Raw genomic sequence first — 12,450 nt, 5'->3', positions numbered from 1 at the left:
TTTTTTTTTTTTTGGACAGCTCTCATTGTTAGGTAGTTTCACTTTATATTGAGCTAAATGTCTCCCAGCAATTTATGCCTAATGGTCCTAATTCTTTCAGAACAGAAGACCAGGTCAAACCCCTTCCCAACCTTCAAATGTCAAAAGAAAGTAATCATGATCCCTCCTCCAATTCTCTTTGCTAAATAGTCCCAGACCCTTCAACCAGTCTTCATATGATGTGGTTTCTAGTTTCTCCTCACAATCAAAATCTGGAAAGAATTCCCATGTTCTCCAGATCCCCTCTTTGTCAGTAATGAGAATAGAGTTGATGCTGGAGGCATGAATATAAGCCTGCATAAATTCTTAAGGACTTTATGAAAGTTTTTGGTTTGATTGTGACCTACATAGCCAGGATTATGATATGAGCTTCTCTATTAAAGCAGTCTACCTAGCTCATTCGTGCTTCAGAGATGTAGCTGATAGAAATTCATTGCTTTTCTGTAATCCCTCGATTGATGCATTGTTCGCATTGAACTGGTTGTGGTAGAATCAGTTTTCAGTATCCCTAGTTCTTATGTAAACAGCTTAATAGATGCTCACCCACTCATTGTTCATGTGGGTATTTGCTGCAGGGATTTGAGATTTCTCTGGAATTCTTCAGGAGTCTTTATTCACTAGGAGTTTCAAATTAAGCTGTCTAATGGTGCTTAATCACAAATTGCCAAATTACTCTGCTTGCATTGCCAAAGAGAACTTGGAGCCTAACATCGCATAACTTCAGTAATCTTTGAGATGACCCTGAACAAGACACTTAACCTCTTTCTAAACCTCAGTTTTCTCATCTGTAAGAGAGAACTAATAGTGCTTTTACTAGTGTCCCCAGAAAGATTTTGTGAGGAAACATCTTTTGTAACCCTTGAAATCCTATATCAGTATAACCTGTCATTACTGCTATTAACATCCCACTAACCTGATTGCAATCAGATAATCAAAGAAAGTTCACTGATTTTCTTTTGTTTTATTGAAAGATAATGGTGATTATGAGTGACGTCTTAGTGGGAAACATTGACCTCTTACCTCTTTGTTATTTTCCATGTTTGTTACACCACCAAATATACTCCCCCAGATGACTATACTCTAAAGAATGCTTACCTGGGTATAGAGTAGTCTCTACAAGCTTCATAGGATCAAGAACCTAATATTGATTCAGCTAAATGGATTTTTCATGTTTTTTATTTCATTTATTTTAACTTGTTTTTAGTTTTATCAGTCTTTTGTTTTTGTTTTCACTTCATGCTCATATCTATGTCTTTTGTTTTTGTTTTCACCTCATGCTCATTTCTAGATATTCCTTACCTGCTCCAACAGTGAGCTTTCTTTATTAACAAAGAAAAGCAGTTAAGTAAAAGCAGTTGACATAGTGACTGCGTCTGAGAGTGCATACAGCATCCCAAAGCATGGTTCCTTAGCAAAAAGAGGGTGGCACATTTCTTCATCTCTGGGGCCAATATTAATCAGTAGAGTTACATAGCATTCAGCTTTGTTTTATTCTTTTCATTATTGTAGTAATGGTGTATAATGTTTTCCCAGTTCTACTTACTTAACTCTGTATTAGTTCATACAAGTCTATGCATGCTTATCTGAACTCATAACATCCATTGCTTCCTGCAGCACAGTAATATTCCTTGTGCCACGCTTTATCCAGCCATTCTCCAAATTATGGAGATTTTCTATATAACTAGTTAGAAGGATGAAAATGAAGAAGAAAGAGCCATTGGAGATAGTGACAAATTTCAGGCATAAAAATATAGATGGTTGATGTAATTTGTGAATATCCTTAATATTCTTTGGAGATCAAGGAATTAAAGAGATATGAAATACAATTATTAGCACTTATTGTCACATACACTTATTTGCTCCTATTCTAAAAAAAAGCTAAATAATTTTTTGCAAAATGGATAATTTTGATGATTCAATTTTTGGTATATTTAGGATAATAATGTTATAGATTTAGAGCTAGAAGGGACCCAAAAGATCTTGTAATACAACCTTGTCATTTTATAAATAAGAAACCTGAGGTCCAGAGAAATTTTGACTTCCTAAGGACACATAGTAAGAAATAGAGGTAGAATTCAAAACTGGGTTCACTGACTTCAAACATATCAATGCTCTAAGACATTGCCTCTCACTTTCTTGTCAAATGAATGCATCCTTCTTACAAGAAACTGCAGATATACACTTAGTCAATTCTTAATTATCCTTAGAGGATAACAGTGTCATAGATAATTCAAATTAGTTTGCCATCCAAAAGCCATTTACAATTGATGAGAGGACTTGGAAACATGTCAAATGAGAAAAGATAGAAAGACCTAAAGATATTTAGGTTGGTAAAGAGGAAACTTGGATTGACTGGGCACGGAGATGTATGGCATATGATCTCTGTCTTCACCTGTAGATCTTATAATTCCACAAATCAGAAGGTCTGTCATGTACCAGAGGGACTAGAAATGTTGGGGGTTGGAGAGGGGATTCAGATCATATAATTAAAATTAATGGAAATTAGTTATAAGGAATTTTTTCACTCAGTGTAAGGAGAAACTTCCTAACAATTAGAGCAATCCTAAAACAGGGGCAGCTAGATGGCACAGTGGATAGAACACTGGCCTTGGAATTAGGATGATTCATCTTGATTAGTTCAAATTCGGCCACAGATACCTACTAGCTGTGAGATATGGGGCAAGTCAAACTCTGTTTGCCTCAGTTTCCTGTCCTATAAAATGAGCTGGAGAGGGAAATGGCAAACCACTCCAGTATCTCCGCCAAGAAAATTCCAAATGCGGTCACAAATAGTCAGACACAAATGAAACAACTAAACAAAAACAGAATAAGAAAGCGAATCCTCCTTTCAGAGGTATATAAACCAAGATTTGTTGTGGATATTGCAGAGGTGATCTATGCATCAGATGAATGTTGCACTAAATGGAGAAAGCAGGTATAGCACTTAAGGCACTTGACTTGGAGTCAGGAAGACCTAAGGCTCAAGAATTAACTTGGTTACTCACTACCTGTATGATTCTGGGGAAATGGTTTAATCTCTCTATGCCTCTGTTTCTTCATCTGTAAAATGAGGAGGTTAGACTCGACCTATTAAGTACTTTCCAACTTTAAATCTGTAATCCTTTGATCTTATGAAATTATAGCTGAGGTCCCTTCCACCTTCAATGAGATTCTACATAGTGATCAACAAGCATTTATTAAACTCTTACTATGTGCCAGGCATTGTGCTAAACAGTGGAGATACAAAGACTATAATATAGTATTAGCCAATGCGTGAATTTAGTAACTAATTATCTATATTTTTAGACATGTAGTCTAACCAGTGGTCCTCCATCTCCCAGCAGTTTAGGTGGTTGAGATGATCTGAGATCATACTGAGTAGTGGGTTTCATGTTGACTTTCACATAAATCGACCAAATGGATAGTCAAACTGATGGCATTACTACTTTCTGTGTGCCAGAAATTTACACTTTGAAGCTGCTCAGATTCCATAGCGTTAACATTTGTAAAAAAAAACTACACATTAGCCTTCATGTTATTTTTTGCTTAAAAAACATCTTTGCCCTCTCAAAGGAAGGCGATGGTTATCTCCTTGTTATTTATGGAAAAATATCTTGCTGATGCATTAGAACTTGTAGATTTTTGAGCAGTAAGACTTTATAATCATATTTTCACCCTTCATGGATGAGGTCATCTGTGTTTTTTCCTGTTTTTCCTGTTTCTGGTTTATTCAGGTGGTGCCTAAGCGTACATATGGTTTAAACCCCATATTTCTAAGCTTCTCTAAAAAAATACAACTTAAACATTCATTTTAAAATTTCCCATATGGTGATGCCATTTGGAGGTCATTGCAAAGAATAAGCAACATAAACCACTCAAGTAAATCTACTTTAGATATGAGCAAAACTGAGTTTTGATATATTTAAATCATACAAACCACAATTGCATGAATTGTTACAAACTACATGCTATTTAAAATGTAAGCTCTGACATTGTGCTGTATGAATGTTTCAGAAAGCCCAGAAGGTTTCCAGACTTTCATTCCTAGCTAATGTTTTCTTTAAAATAGAATCAGCAGCCATTTTGCCATGTAGATCTTTCTACTTAAGATCTAAATGTGTTTCTCAGCAAGTCATTTAACCTTTCTCGGCCTCAGTTTTTCTATCTGTAAAATGGAGGGTAGTATAATAATAGCACCTACTTCACAGAGGTGTTGTGAGGACAAATGAGATTCCATAGGAAATGGGATTTGAAAACCTTAAAGGGGTATATAAGTAGTAACCATCATTCATTTAAAAACTACATATCATTTTCTTGAAAGAAATGGACTCTATGTAATTAATGTTTTAAAATTAACATACTCTAACCCATTCTCATATTCAGGGAAGTTTTGGGTTTTGTTTAAAATAAATGTGATAATGTTGGCCATCAGTGTGAGGTTTCCAAAATAACACCAGAGAGAAGCGATAAGACACTTTAATTGATTTCTAAATAGAGATGGGTAGCACACACACACAAAAAAACACAACCTTATCATGAAAAGTTCAATTTTCTTATGTGTTTCCTTTCTTTTCTTTTTTTTGCCACCCACAGCATGCAATGCCATTTTGGAGGATCTCAAGTCACTCTGACCTTATGGCTCTTCATCATGCCTTAGAACTGGAGTACCTGTAGCAGCCTGAGAGCACTTTGAAATTCCCCTACATCCTTATGTCCATGGACAGTATGCAGGAGGCCTGTATCTTGTGACGGCATCGGACTACAGAAAATTGTGGTTTCCACATGCAGATACGCAGCTGCAATTGGTCTTAACCTATGCCCTTTCAGTAAACGGAGGACCATGCCTTTTCCTTCAGAACAGCTGTCGATTCTAGTACTGTGAATCCAATGGGAGAAAGACAAAGCCATGAGAATGTCCTAACCATGTGTCTCTGCCACATTAGCTACACGGTTCAAACCTGTGAAGGAAGAAAGACCCTTAAAATGCTTTGATTTGTAGCATCTTCAATGTGACAGAAACTGCTTCTTCAGTACAGCAAACTTGATTGCACAATGGAGACTGGGATTGCTTTGTTTTGTTTTTTTTTTTCCTTTCTGAATACCAATGGAGTAATTTTCTTGTAAAGAAGGTTGACTTTTGGGTGTCTCCTACCCAGGGTACTCCGTACATCTCTACTTATTTATGAACAGACTGTGTTTTTGACATCAAGTAAATAGAAGGACCTTTGATGGGAGTTAGGTGCTTTCAGACCTCAGCCTTCTGGTAGACACAGCAAGTACTTGGATTTTAGCACATTGCGAAGTAGTTTAAAGTATGTCTAATTTAAACAGATGTGTACATCACTGAGACAATCATGTACAGGAAGAATTTTTTTGTGTAAATTTGTAATAATGGATGATTCTTTTACATATTGTTTAGGGAGATGCTATTGAAAGGTAGAAATGCCTTGCTAGTGAAATATAAGAGGCACCATGGGCACAATGTCCCATGATGCACCTTATCAAAGGGTTGGGTATAAATATGTAGATAATGGATTTTTTTTAGATAAACTTGTCAAGACCAAAAGCATGGATGTCAAGTGTCAATCAGGATTTTGTTTTTTTCTTTCTAGCTGTTTTCTTTCCCTCGGTTCTTCTGTCTAAATGAAAAAGGCCCATTAGGGCGTCGTTATTAAAAACAACATGCCCACAGCACCTCCTCCCCCTGAAGTTTCTCAAAAGAATTGAAGGAAACCCAATACCTCCCTTTTTCAATTTCAGCACTAATGTATCATATGTAGCTACTTGAAAAAAATAATCAAATGCCTCATCCCACGGAAAGAATGTAGAGGCTAGATATATTTTATTAAAATGGTTCGTGAGTTGGAGTCCACCAAAATTTTCACGTAACCAGAAAATCAGAATCATTCTAGTGTCTGCATTTTTATTAAGGAAGGAAAGGAAATACCCTAGTTCTATGGAACTGAGTGAAAAAATCTGTACCAAATCCTTGCATTTTCTTTCTTTTCCTTTTTTTCTTCTCTCCCTCTCTTTTCTTCTCTTCTCCCTTCTCCTTTTCTCTCCTCTCTTATCTTTCTTTTTTGGCACCATTTTCCAAAAGCAAGATCCATTGCCAGCAGTGGACGCACCAAAATTGTTTTCACCAAGAAGCTGTTATTTCTGTCTATATTGGGGATAAGCATGTACGTCTGGGAAGTAGGGGCTGTCATATTTCTCTACCTGGAAGGCAATTTCTGCCTAAGAGTTTTCAGTTTTTAAACCCCTTTTCCTGACGTGTATCTTACCCTTTTCTTCAAATCACTCTGTTGAAGAATTCATCCCTCTAATTCCTTGAAAAAAAGCACCAGCTAACCAGTGAAGCTAAAGAGTATCTCCATCCACTTACTTAGAATTCATAATGCTGCTACTAGAATTAAGTCATTTGTGAATTTCCCAAATTGCTCAATTACCAACCATATTAGACTTTTTATTTTTTGTTTGAAGCAAAGACAGATTGACAGATTATTTTTAATCTTGCCTTTTCTTTTCATGTTTCTGTAATCAGTATGCAGACCAGGGGGAAACATTTCTTTTTTTTCTGGGCCTTACTGTATTAAAAAATAAAAAGGTGTGTTGTGTCCACAATTGTGTACAGGATTTTTCTTCATTAATTTTGTGTTTAAATTAATAAAATTGATTTGTGAAATATTGAACATTTTCTCTTGGATTTGTGTCTTTGATATTTCTATGCCACCCCCCCCCCAAATTAGGTTCTTCATACATCAGGATTTGAGTGACCTTTAAAGTTGGATGCCTACTCTTCTGCCCAACAAGGGAAACTATATAAAGAAATTGTAGTTATGATTTATAAATCCCATTTGGATATAAACTCTAAAGCAAGTAGCTATTACTTTAATCAGTATGAATGAGTGAAGAAACCCATAGAAGCAAATGCACCAGAAATGATTCTACATGGTTACCTTGTCACCATGGAAAATACATAAAGTGACCTCACTGTAGCATTATAAGATACCACTTTCTGCTCTAGGGTACAATTCATTGGTTCAGTAAATATTTATTAAGTACTCATCCGGTACAAGGTCCAATTATAGGGGATAAAAAAAGACTAAGACAAAATCTCCTCTTGTAGAGCTTATGGCCTTGCAGAGGAAATAAGATGCATACACAAATAATTATAATGCAAAATATAATGTGAAAATGCAATTGGAAAATATCATGTATATAAGATGGAGAGGTCACTTCCAAATGAGGGGCATCAGATAAGATTTCACATATATTGCATATGAATAGACATTGGAGAGACTGAGATGAAAGAAGACATTCCAGATGGAGGGAACAGCATTAGTAAAGCAAAAGACACATTCAGGGAAGAGTGAGTTGTCCAGTTTAGGTGAACCATGGATCAAGAGAAATAGTAGGAATTAAGATTAGAAAGGCAAATTGGAATTGGAGGCAGAGAACTCTGGATCTCAATCTGAACTGTTACAACAACCAAAGGTTCTTGAGAAGGCTCAGGAGGGTAATATAACGAAAACTCGATGTTAGGAATGTGAAGCTGGAATCACCATGTAGGATAGACCAAAGGGAGAAAAAACTGGAGAAAGTTTGAGGCTGGTTGCAAAAATCTAGGTAAGAGGTGATAAATTAAGGTGATGGCAGTGTGAATGAAAAGCCATTGAAAGGATATAATGACAGCAATGGATTAGACGTGTGTGATGAGCATGTGAGAAGTCAGACAACTCTAAGGTTTTAAATGTGAGTCAGAGTGAAATTGGTGATGTCACGAATAGAATGGGGAATGTCGGGAGTGGAAGCAGTTTTAGGGGAAAGAAAACAAGATCAGTTTCAGGGGGCATATTGAGTTTGAGGTACCAGTAGCATCGGCAGCTAGGTGGCTCAGTGGATAGAGCACCATGCCTGGAGTCAGGAAGACCTGAGTTCAAATCCAGCTTCAGACAAGTCACTAAACCCTGTTTGCCTCAGTTTCTCATCTGTAAAGTGCGCTGGAGAAGGAAGTGGCAAACCACTCAGTATCTTTGCCAAGAAAACCCCGAATGGGGCCACAAAGAGTCAGACATGACTGAAACAAATGAATAGCAACAGCAACTATATATAGGTAGAGTCCTGTATGCACACAGTATTAGGGCAGTTAGGTAGCACAGTGGATAGAGCACCGGACCTGGAAGCAGGAAGACCTAAGTCCAAACCCTGCTTCCGATGTCTCTTAGCTTTGTGAATCCTGGAATCCCTTAACCTATACCTCAGTTTCCTAATCTATAAAATGGGAATAATACACTTACCTTCCAGGATTGTAAGGATAAAATGAAATATTGATAAAGCACTTTGAAAAATTTGCAAACCAAAAAACTAGACATGCTTATTATCATTATTACTAATATTAGTATTAAAATATAAGGGGTGTGGTCAAAGTCTTCAAACAATGAAGTTTAATTAGGGAAATGCCAAAAAGTCCTTCATGTAAAGCAGTTTAATGCTGTGATAATGGGTCTCCGCAGCATTTTGTGACAACCTTTCTTTAGGCATCTTGAGCACTGAGAAGTCCACGGAGCAGCACGATTCATTTCCAAATAGCACAACACAGACTTTAAAACTGGACTCGTGTAAAAATATTATCACAGAATAGGAAAGTCACTAATAACACCAAGTAAATCAATTTATCATAGGATATTGGGGCATGTCACACGCGTGATGGAGTCTTTTAACTATGATGTGTTTGGTGACTGAGAAGGGACCATTCCGGAAAGCAATTTGGAACTATTACCCTCCCCGCCAAGGCTAATAAATTGTACATACTCTTTGACCCAGTGATACCAAGTCTATACCCTGAAGAGATCAAAGAAAGAAGTACAGGATCCATAGGTACAAAAATATTCAGAGTAGCTCTCAGGCAGTGAGGTGGCACAGTGGATAAAATGCTAGTCCTGGAGTCAGGAAGACCTGAGTTCAAACAGCTTTCTGGTACTTCCTAGCTGTGTGACTTTTGGCAAGTCACTTAAACTCTGGTTGCCTCAGTTTCCTCACCTTCGAAGTGGGGATAATAAATATAGCACCCAGGATTGTTGTGAGGTTTGAATGGGATAATATTTGTACTATATAAATGTGTGCTACATAGCACAGGAGGTGCTATAGAAATGCTGTTATTATTATCATTATTTTAGCAAAAGTGGAAACTAAAGGAATGACCATCAATTAAGGAAGCCTGAAAAAGTTATAGTATATGAAAGTCATGGAATACTATTGCTCTCTAACAAGTGATGAAAGGAACGGTTTCAAAAAAACCTAGGAAGACTTGTATGAATTGATGCAGAGTGAAGGGAGAAGAAGTAAGGGAATAATTATACAAAGACAATAGAAGTATAAGGACAGTCAACTCTGCTCAACACAATGACCCACCGTGGTTCCAAAAGCTTCATGAGCAAACATTCTAATCACCTCCAGATGGAGAAGTGATAAACTCAGAATTAGACTCAGACTCAGAGTACAGATTTAAGCATATTTTCATCTCTTTTTTTCTTTCTCTTTGGACATGACTAATGTGGGAATTTGTTTTGCATGACTGTATATGCATGACATACACTATTATATTTGTAATGAGTAAAAAAATTAATTTTATATTAATTTTTATAAAGAAAACAAAGTTAGTGCCCTTCTAGGATGTTTTAAAAGGTAGGACTTCATGAAGGTGGGATTTCAGACTATTTAAATGACAAAGAAAAACGTTTGCTGATCTGATAAATGGAAAGCATACTGAAAATTATCATTCAAATAATTTTCCTAAAATATTATGTCAACCCTATGTTCAAAGCCCTCAGTAATTTCCATCATCCACAAAACAAAGTCCTAACCCCTTTGTCTGGCATTCAAGACTTGTCACAATATGGCCTCAACATGCCTTTCCAGTTTTAAGTCATTATTCCCTTACACAATTCCTCCTTTACATATAGATTGTGTGCTAGTACTCTCTCCCAAACATTCTTCCCTCCATACTTATATTCAGGCAAAAATCTCTCCCTAGAATGCTCTTCACCTTCCTCTCCACATATCTAAATCCTACTCATCCTTCATCCCCAGCCTCACCTTATCTATGATTCCTTCTCTGCTAAACTAAACTCACAGTTCCTCTGATACATGCTAGAGAGGCAAGGTGGAATAGTGGATAGAGAGTTAGAAATATCTAGTCATCAAAAAGATCTGGATTGAAATCCCACCTCAATGAATACTGTTTGTGTGACCCTAGGGCTCCCAGCAACCTCAAGACCAAAATTTGTAGGGCATCTGCCCATCTTCATTGGTTGGGAAAGTTCTTCTTTGGGGCTTCCAACCTCAGTGAAGTCACATGGAAAGGAAGAAAGGAAGAAAGAAAGAAAGAAAGAGAGAGAGACAGAGAGAGAGAGAGAGAGAGAGAGAGAGACAGAGACAGAGAGACAGAGCAAGGGAGGGAGGGAGGAAGGAAGGAAGGCAGGAAGGAAGGAAGGAAAGAAGGAAGGAAGGAAGGCAGGAAGTCAGGAAGGAAGAGAGAGAAAGAAAAGAAAGAAAGAGAGAGAGAAAGAAAGGAAGGAAGGAAGGAAAAGAAGGTAGGAAGGAAGGAAAGAAGGAAGGAAAGAAGAAAGTGAGATAGAGAGAAAAAGAGGAAGGAAAGAAGGAAGAAAGAAAGAAAGAGACAGAGAGAGACAGCAAGAGAGGGAGGGAGGAAGGAAGGAAGACAGAGAAAGAAAAGAAAGAAAAAGAGAGAAAGAAAGAGAGAGAAGAAAGAAAGAGAGAAAGGAAGGAAAAGAAGGTAGGAAGGAAGGAAAGAAGGAAGAAAGAAAGTGAGATAGAGAGAAAAAGAGGAAGGGAGAAAGAAAGAAAGAAAGAAAGAAAGAAAGAAAGAAAGAAAGAAAGAAAGAAAGAAAGAAAGAAAGAAAGAAAGAAAGGAAGGAAGGAAGTTAGGGAGACAGAGATAAAAAGAGGAAGGAAGGAAGAAAAAGAAAGAAAGAAAGAAAAAGAAAGAAAGAAAGAAAGAGAGAGAGAGAGAGAAAGAAAGAAGAAAGGAAGAAGGAAGGAAGGGAAGGAGGGAAGGAAGGAAAGATATAACTAGATAAATGAATGAATGAAAAATGAATGAATGAATAATAAATGGCAAATGATTGCTCCGGGTTTAAGTGTGTGTTGGTGGTTAACTTTCCATTTCTAAGTACCTGTATCTTCCAACTAGCATTTAAACTACTTTAGGAACAGGGCCAGGTTTTTCTCATCTTTATATCCACCACAGCATCTTACGGTGCCTTTTATAACAGAATAGGAGTATAATTATCTGTTGATTGATCTTTGGGTCAGGGTAAAGCTTAAGATCAGATGAACTGGAAAAGTGTCCATTTACCTGTGAGAAGCAGACATGTGGTTGTCCAAAAGGTGAGGGGAGGTGTTGTAATTCAATCTAATGAATGTTTATTAATGAATGAATGAATCAATGAATAAAAAATAATAATTGCTTGTTAGGTGCAAAGCATCGTGCTAAGTGCTTGGGATACAAATAGAAAAACAAGATAGTCCCTGCTTTCATTCATTCATCACATTATAATAGAGGCAAACAGCATGTATAGAAGGTTTCAGACCTAAGGCTCAGGAGCTGTTAAGGTCCCAAGGCAAGGTAGATGGTACCACAAGCAGTCAGGGCCTATAGCACCTATAGAAGCATTTCCCATATTGCATCTCTCCTGGATGATAGCTGAATGGGCTGGACTGGAAGCAGAGGTTTACAGTCTTGAAGAAGAATATGACATGTACCCATATAAATATAGTACAAACTGCTATAAGTGTTATCAGAAAGGTTCAAGAAAGGTCTTCATGAATTTCAGAAGAGGAAAATATCAATGATGAATTAGAGAAGACTTCCCTTCACTTCCCAAGCTAGCCCTTAAAGGAAGGGTAAAAATTCAACAGATTGGAGCAAAACCACTAGAGTGGGAATGTGTTGGGGTGATGATAAGTCCAAGGAGGTAATATTAAATAAGACTTGAGAAGTAGGTGTGCTCCAGATTGTGTAAGGCCTTGAATGCCAATGATGTAGTCTGAAGCACCTAGTACAGGGCCAGAAAAAAAGGAACTTGTATCTTATTTGTAATAATGAAAATTCCAGAATTAAAGAATCATAGAATTCTGGAGTAGGAAGGGATTTCAGAGATTCAAGGAACAGGCAAAGAATGCAGCAGCCATTAAAACAGAAAGGACTGATCATAGCTGATAGAGAGAAAGAAACATGGACAAGGGAGGCAGAAGCGATCTAGATAGGGTCCACAAATGGAATTATGATGTAAAGGTCAAGAATGGTGATTCTCCCATATTGATCTATCATTTAGGACTCAGCATTTCAGCACATGGTGAATGGTAAAAATGGAAACAAGGAACATG

At 37.1% G+C, this 12,450-nt stretch overlaps 1 protein-coding gene across 6 annotated transcripts in view; it reads left to right on the top strand.

The window, feature by feature from the left end:
• The window catches only part of EYA1 (EYA transcriptional coactivator and phosphatase 1), a 159,649-nt gene extending 154,936 nt beyond the window's left edge, over positions 1 to 4,713 (top strand). For all 6 annotated transcript variants that reach the window (XM_036765897.1, XM_036765889.1, XM_036765883.1 and 3 more), the window contains one exon: positions 4,633 to 4,713. In XM_036765897.1, the coding sequence (XP_036621792.1) occupies positions 4,633 to 4,713 (81 nt within the window). The remainder of the gene's footprint in view (positions 1 to 4,632) is intronic.
• Positions 4,714 to 12,450: the final 7,737 nt, after the last annotated feature.

This window comes from Trichosurus vulpecula, chromosome 1, assembly GCF_011100635.1.
Source record: "Trichosurus vulpecula isolate mTriVul1 chromosome 1, mTriVul1.pri, whole genome shotgun sequence".
Classification (NCBI taxonomy): domain Eukaryota; kingdom Metazoa; phylum Chordata; class Mammalia; order Diprotodontia; family Phalangeridae; genus Trichosurus; species Trichosurus vulpecula.
The sequence above is the reverse complement of the archived record's forward strand: the minus strand, read 5'-3'. Positions and strand labels throughout refer to the sequence as shown.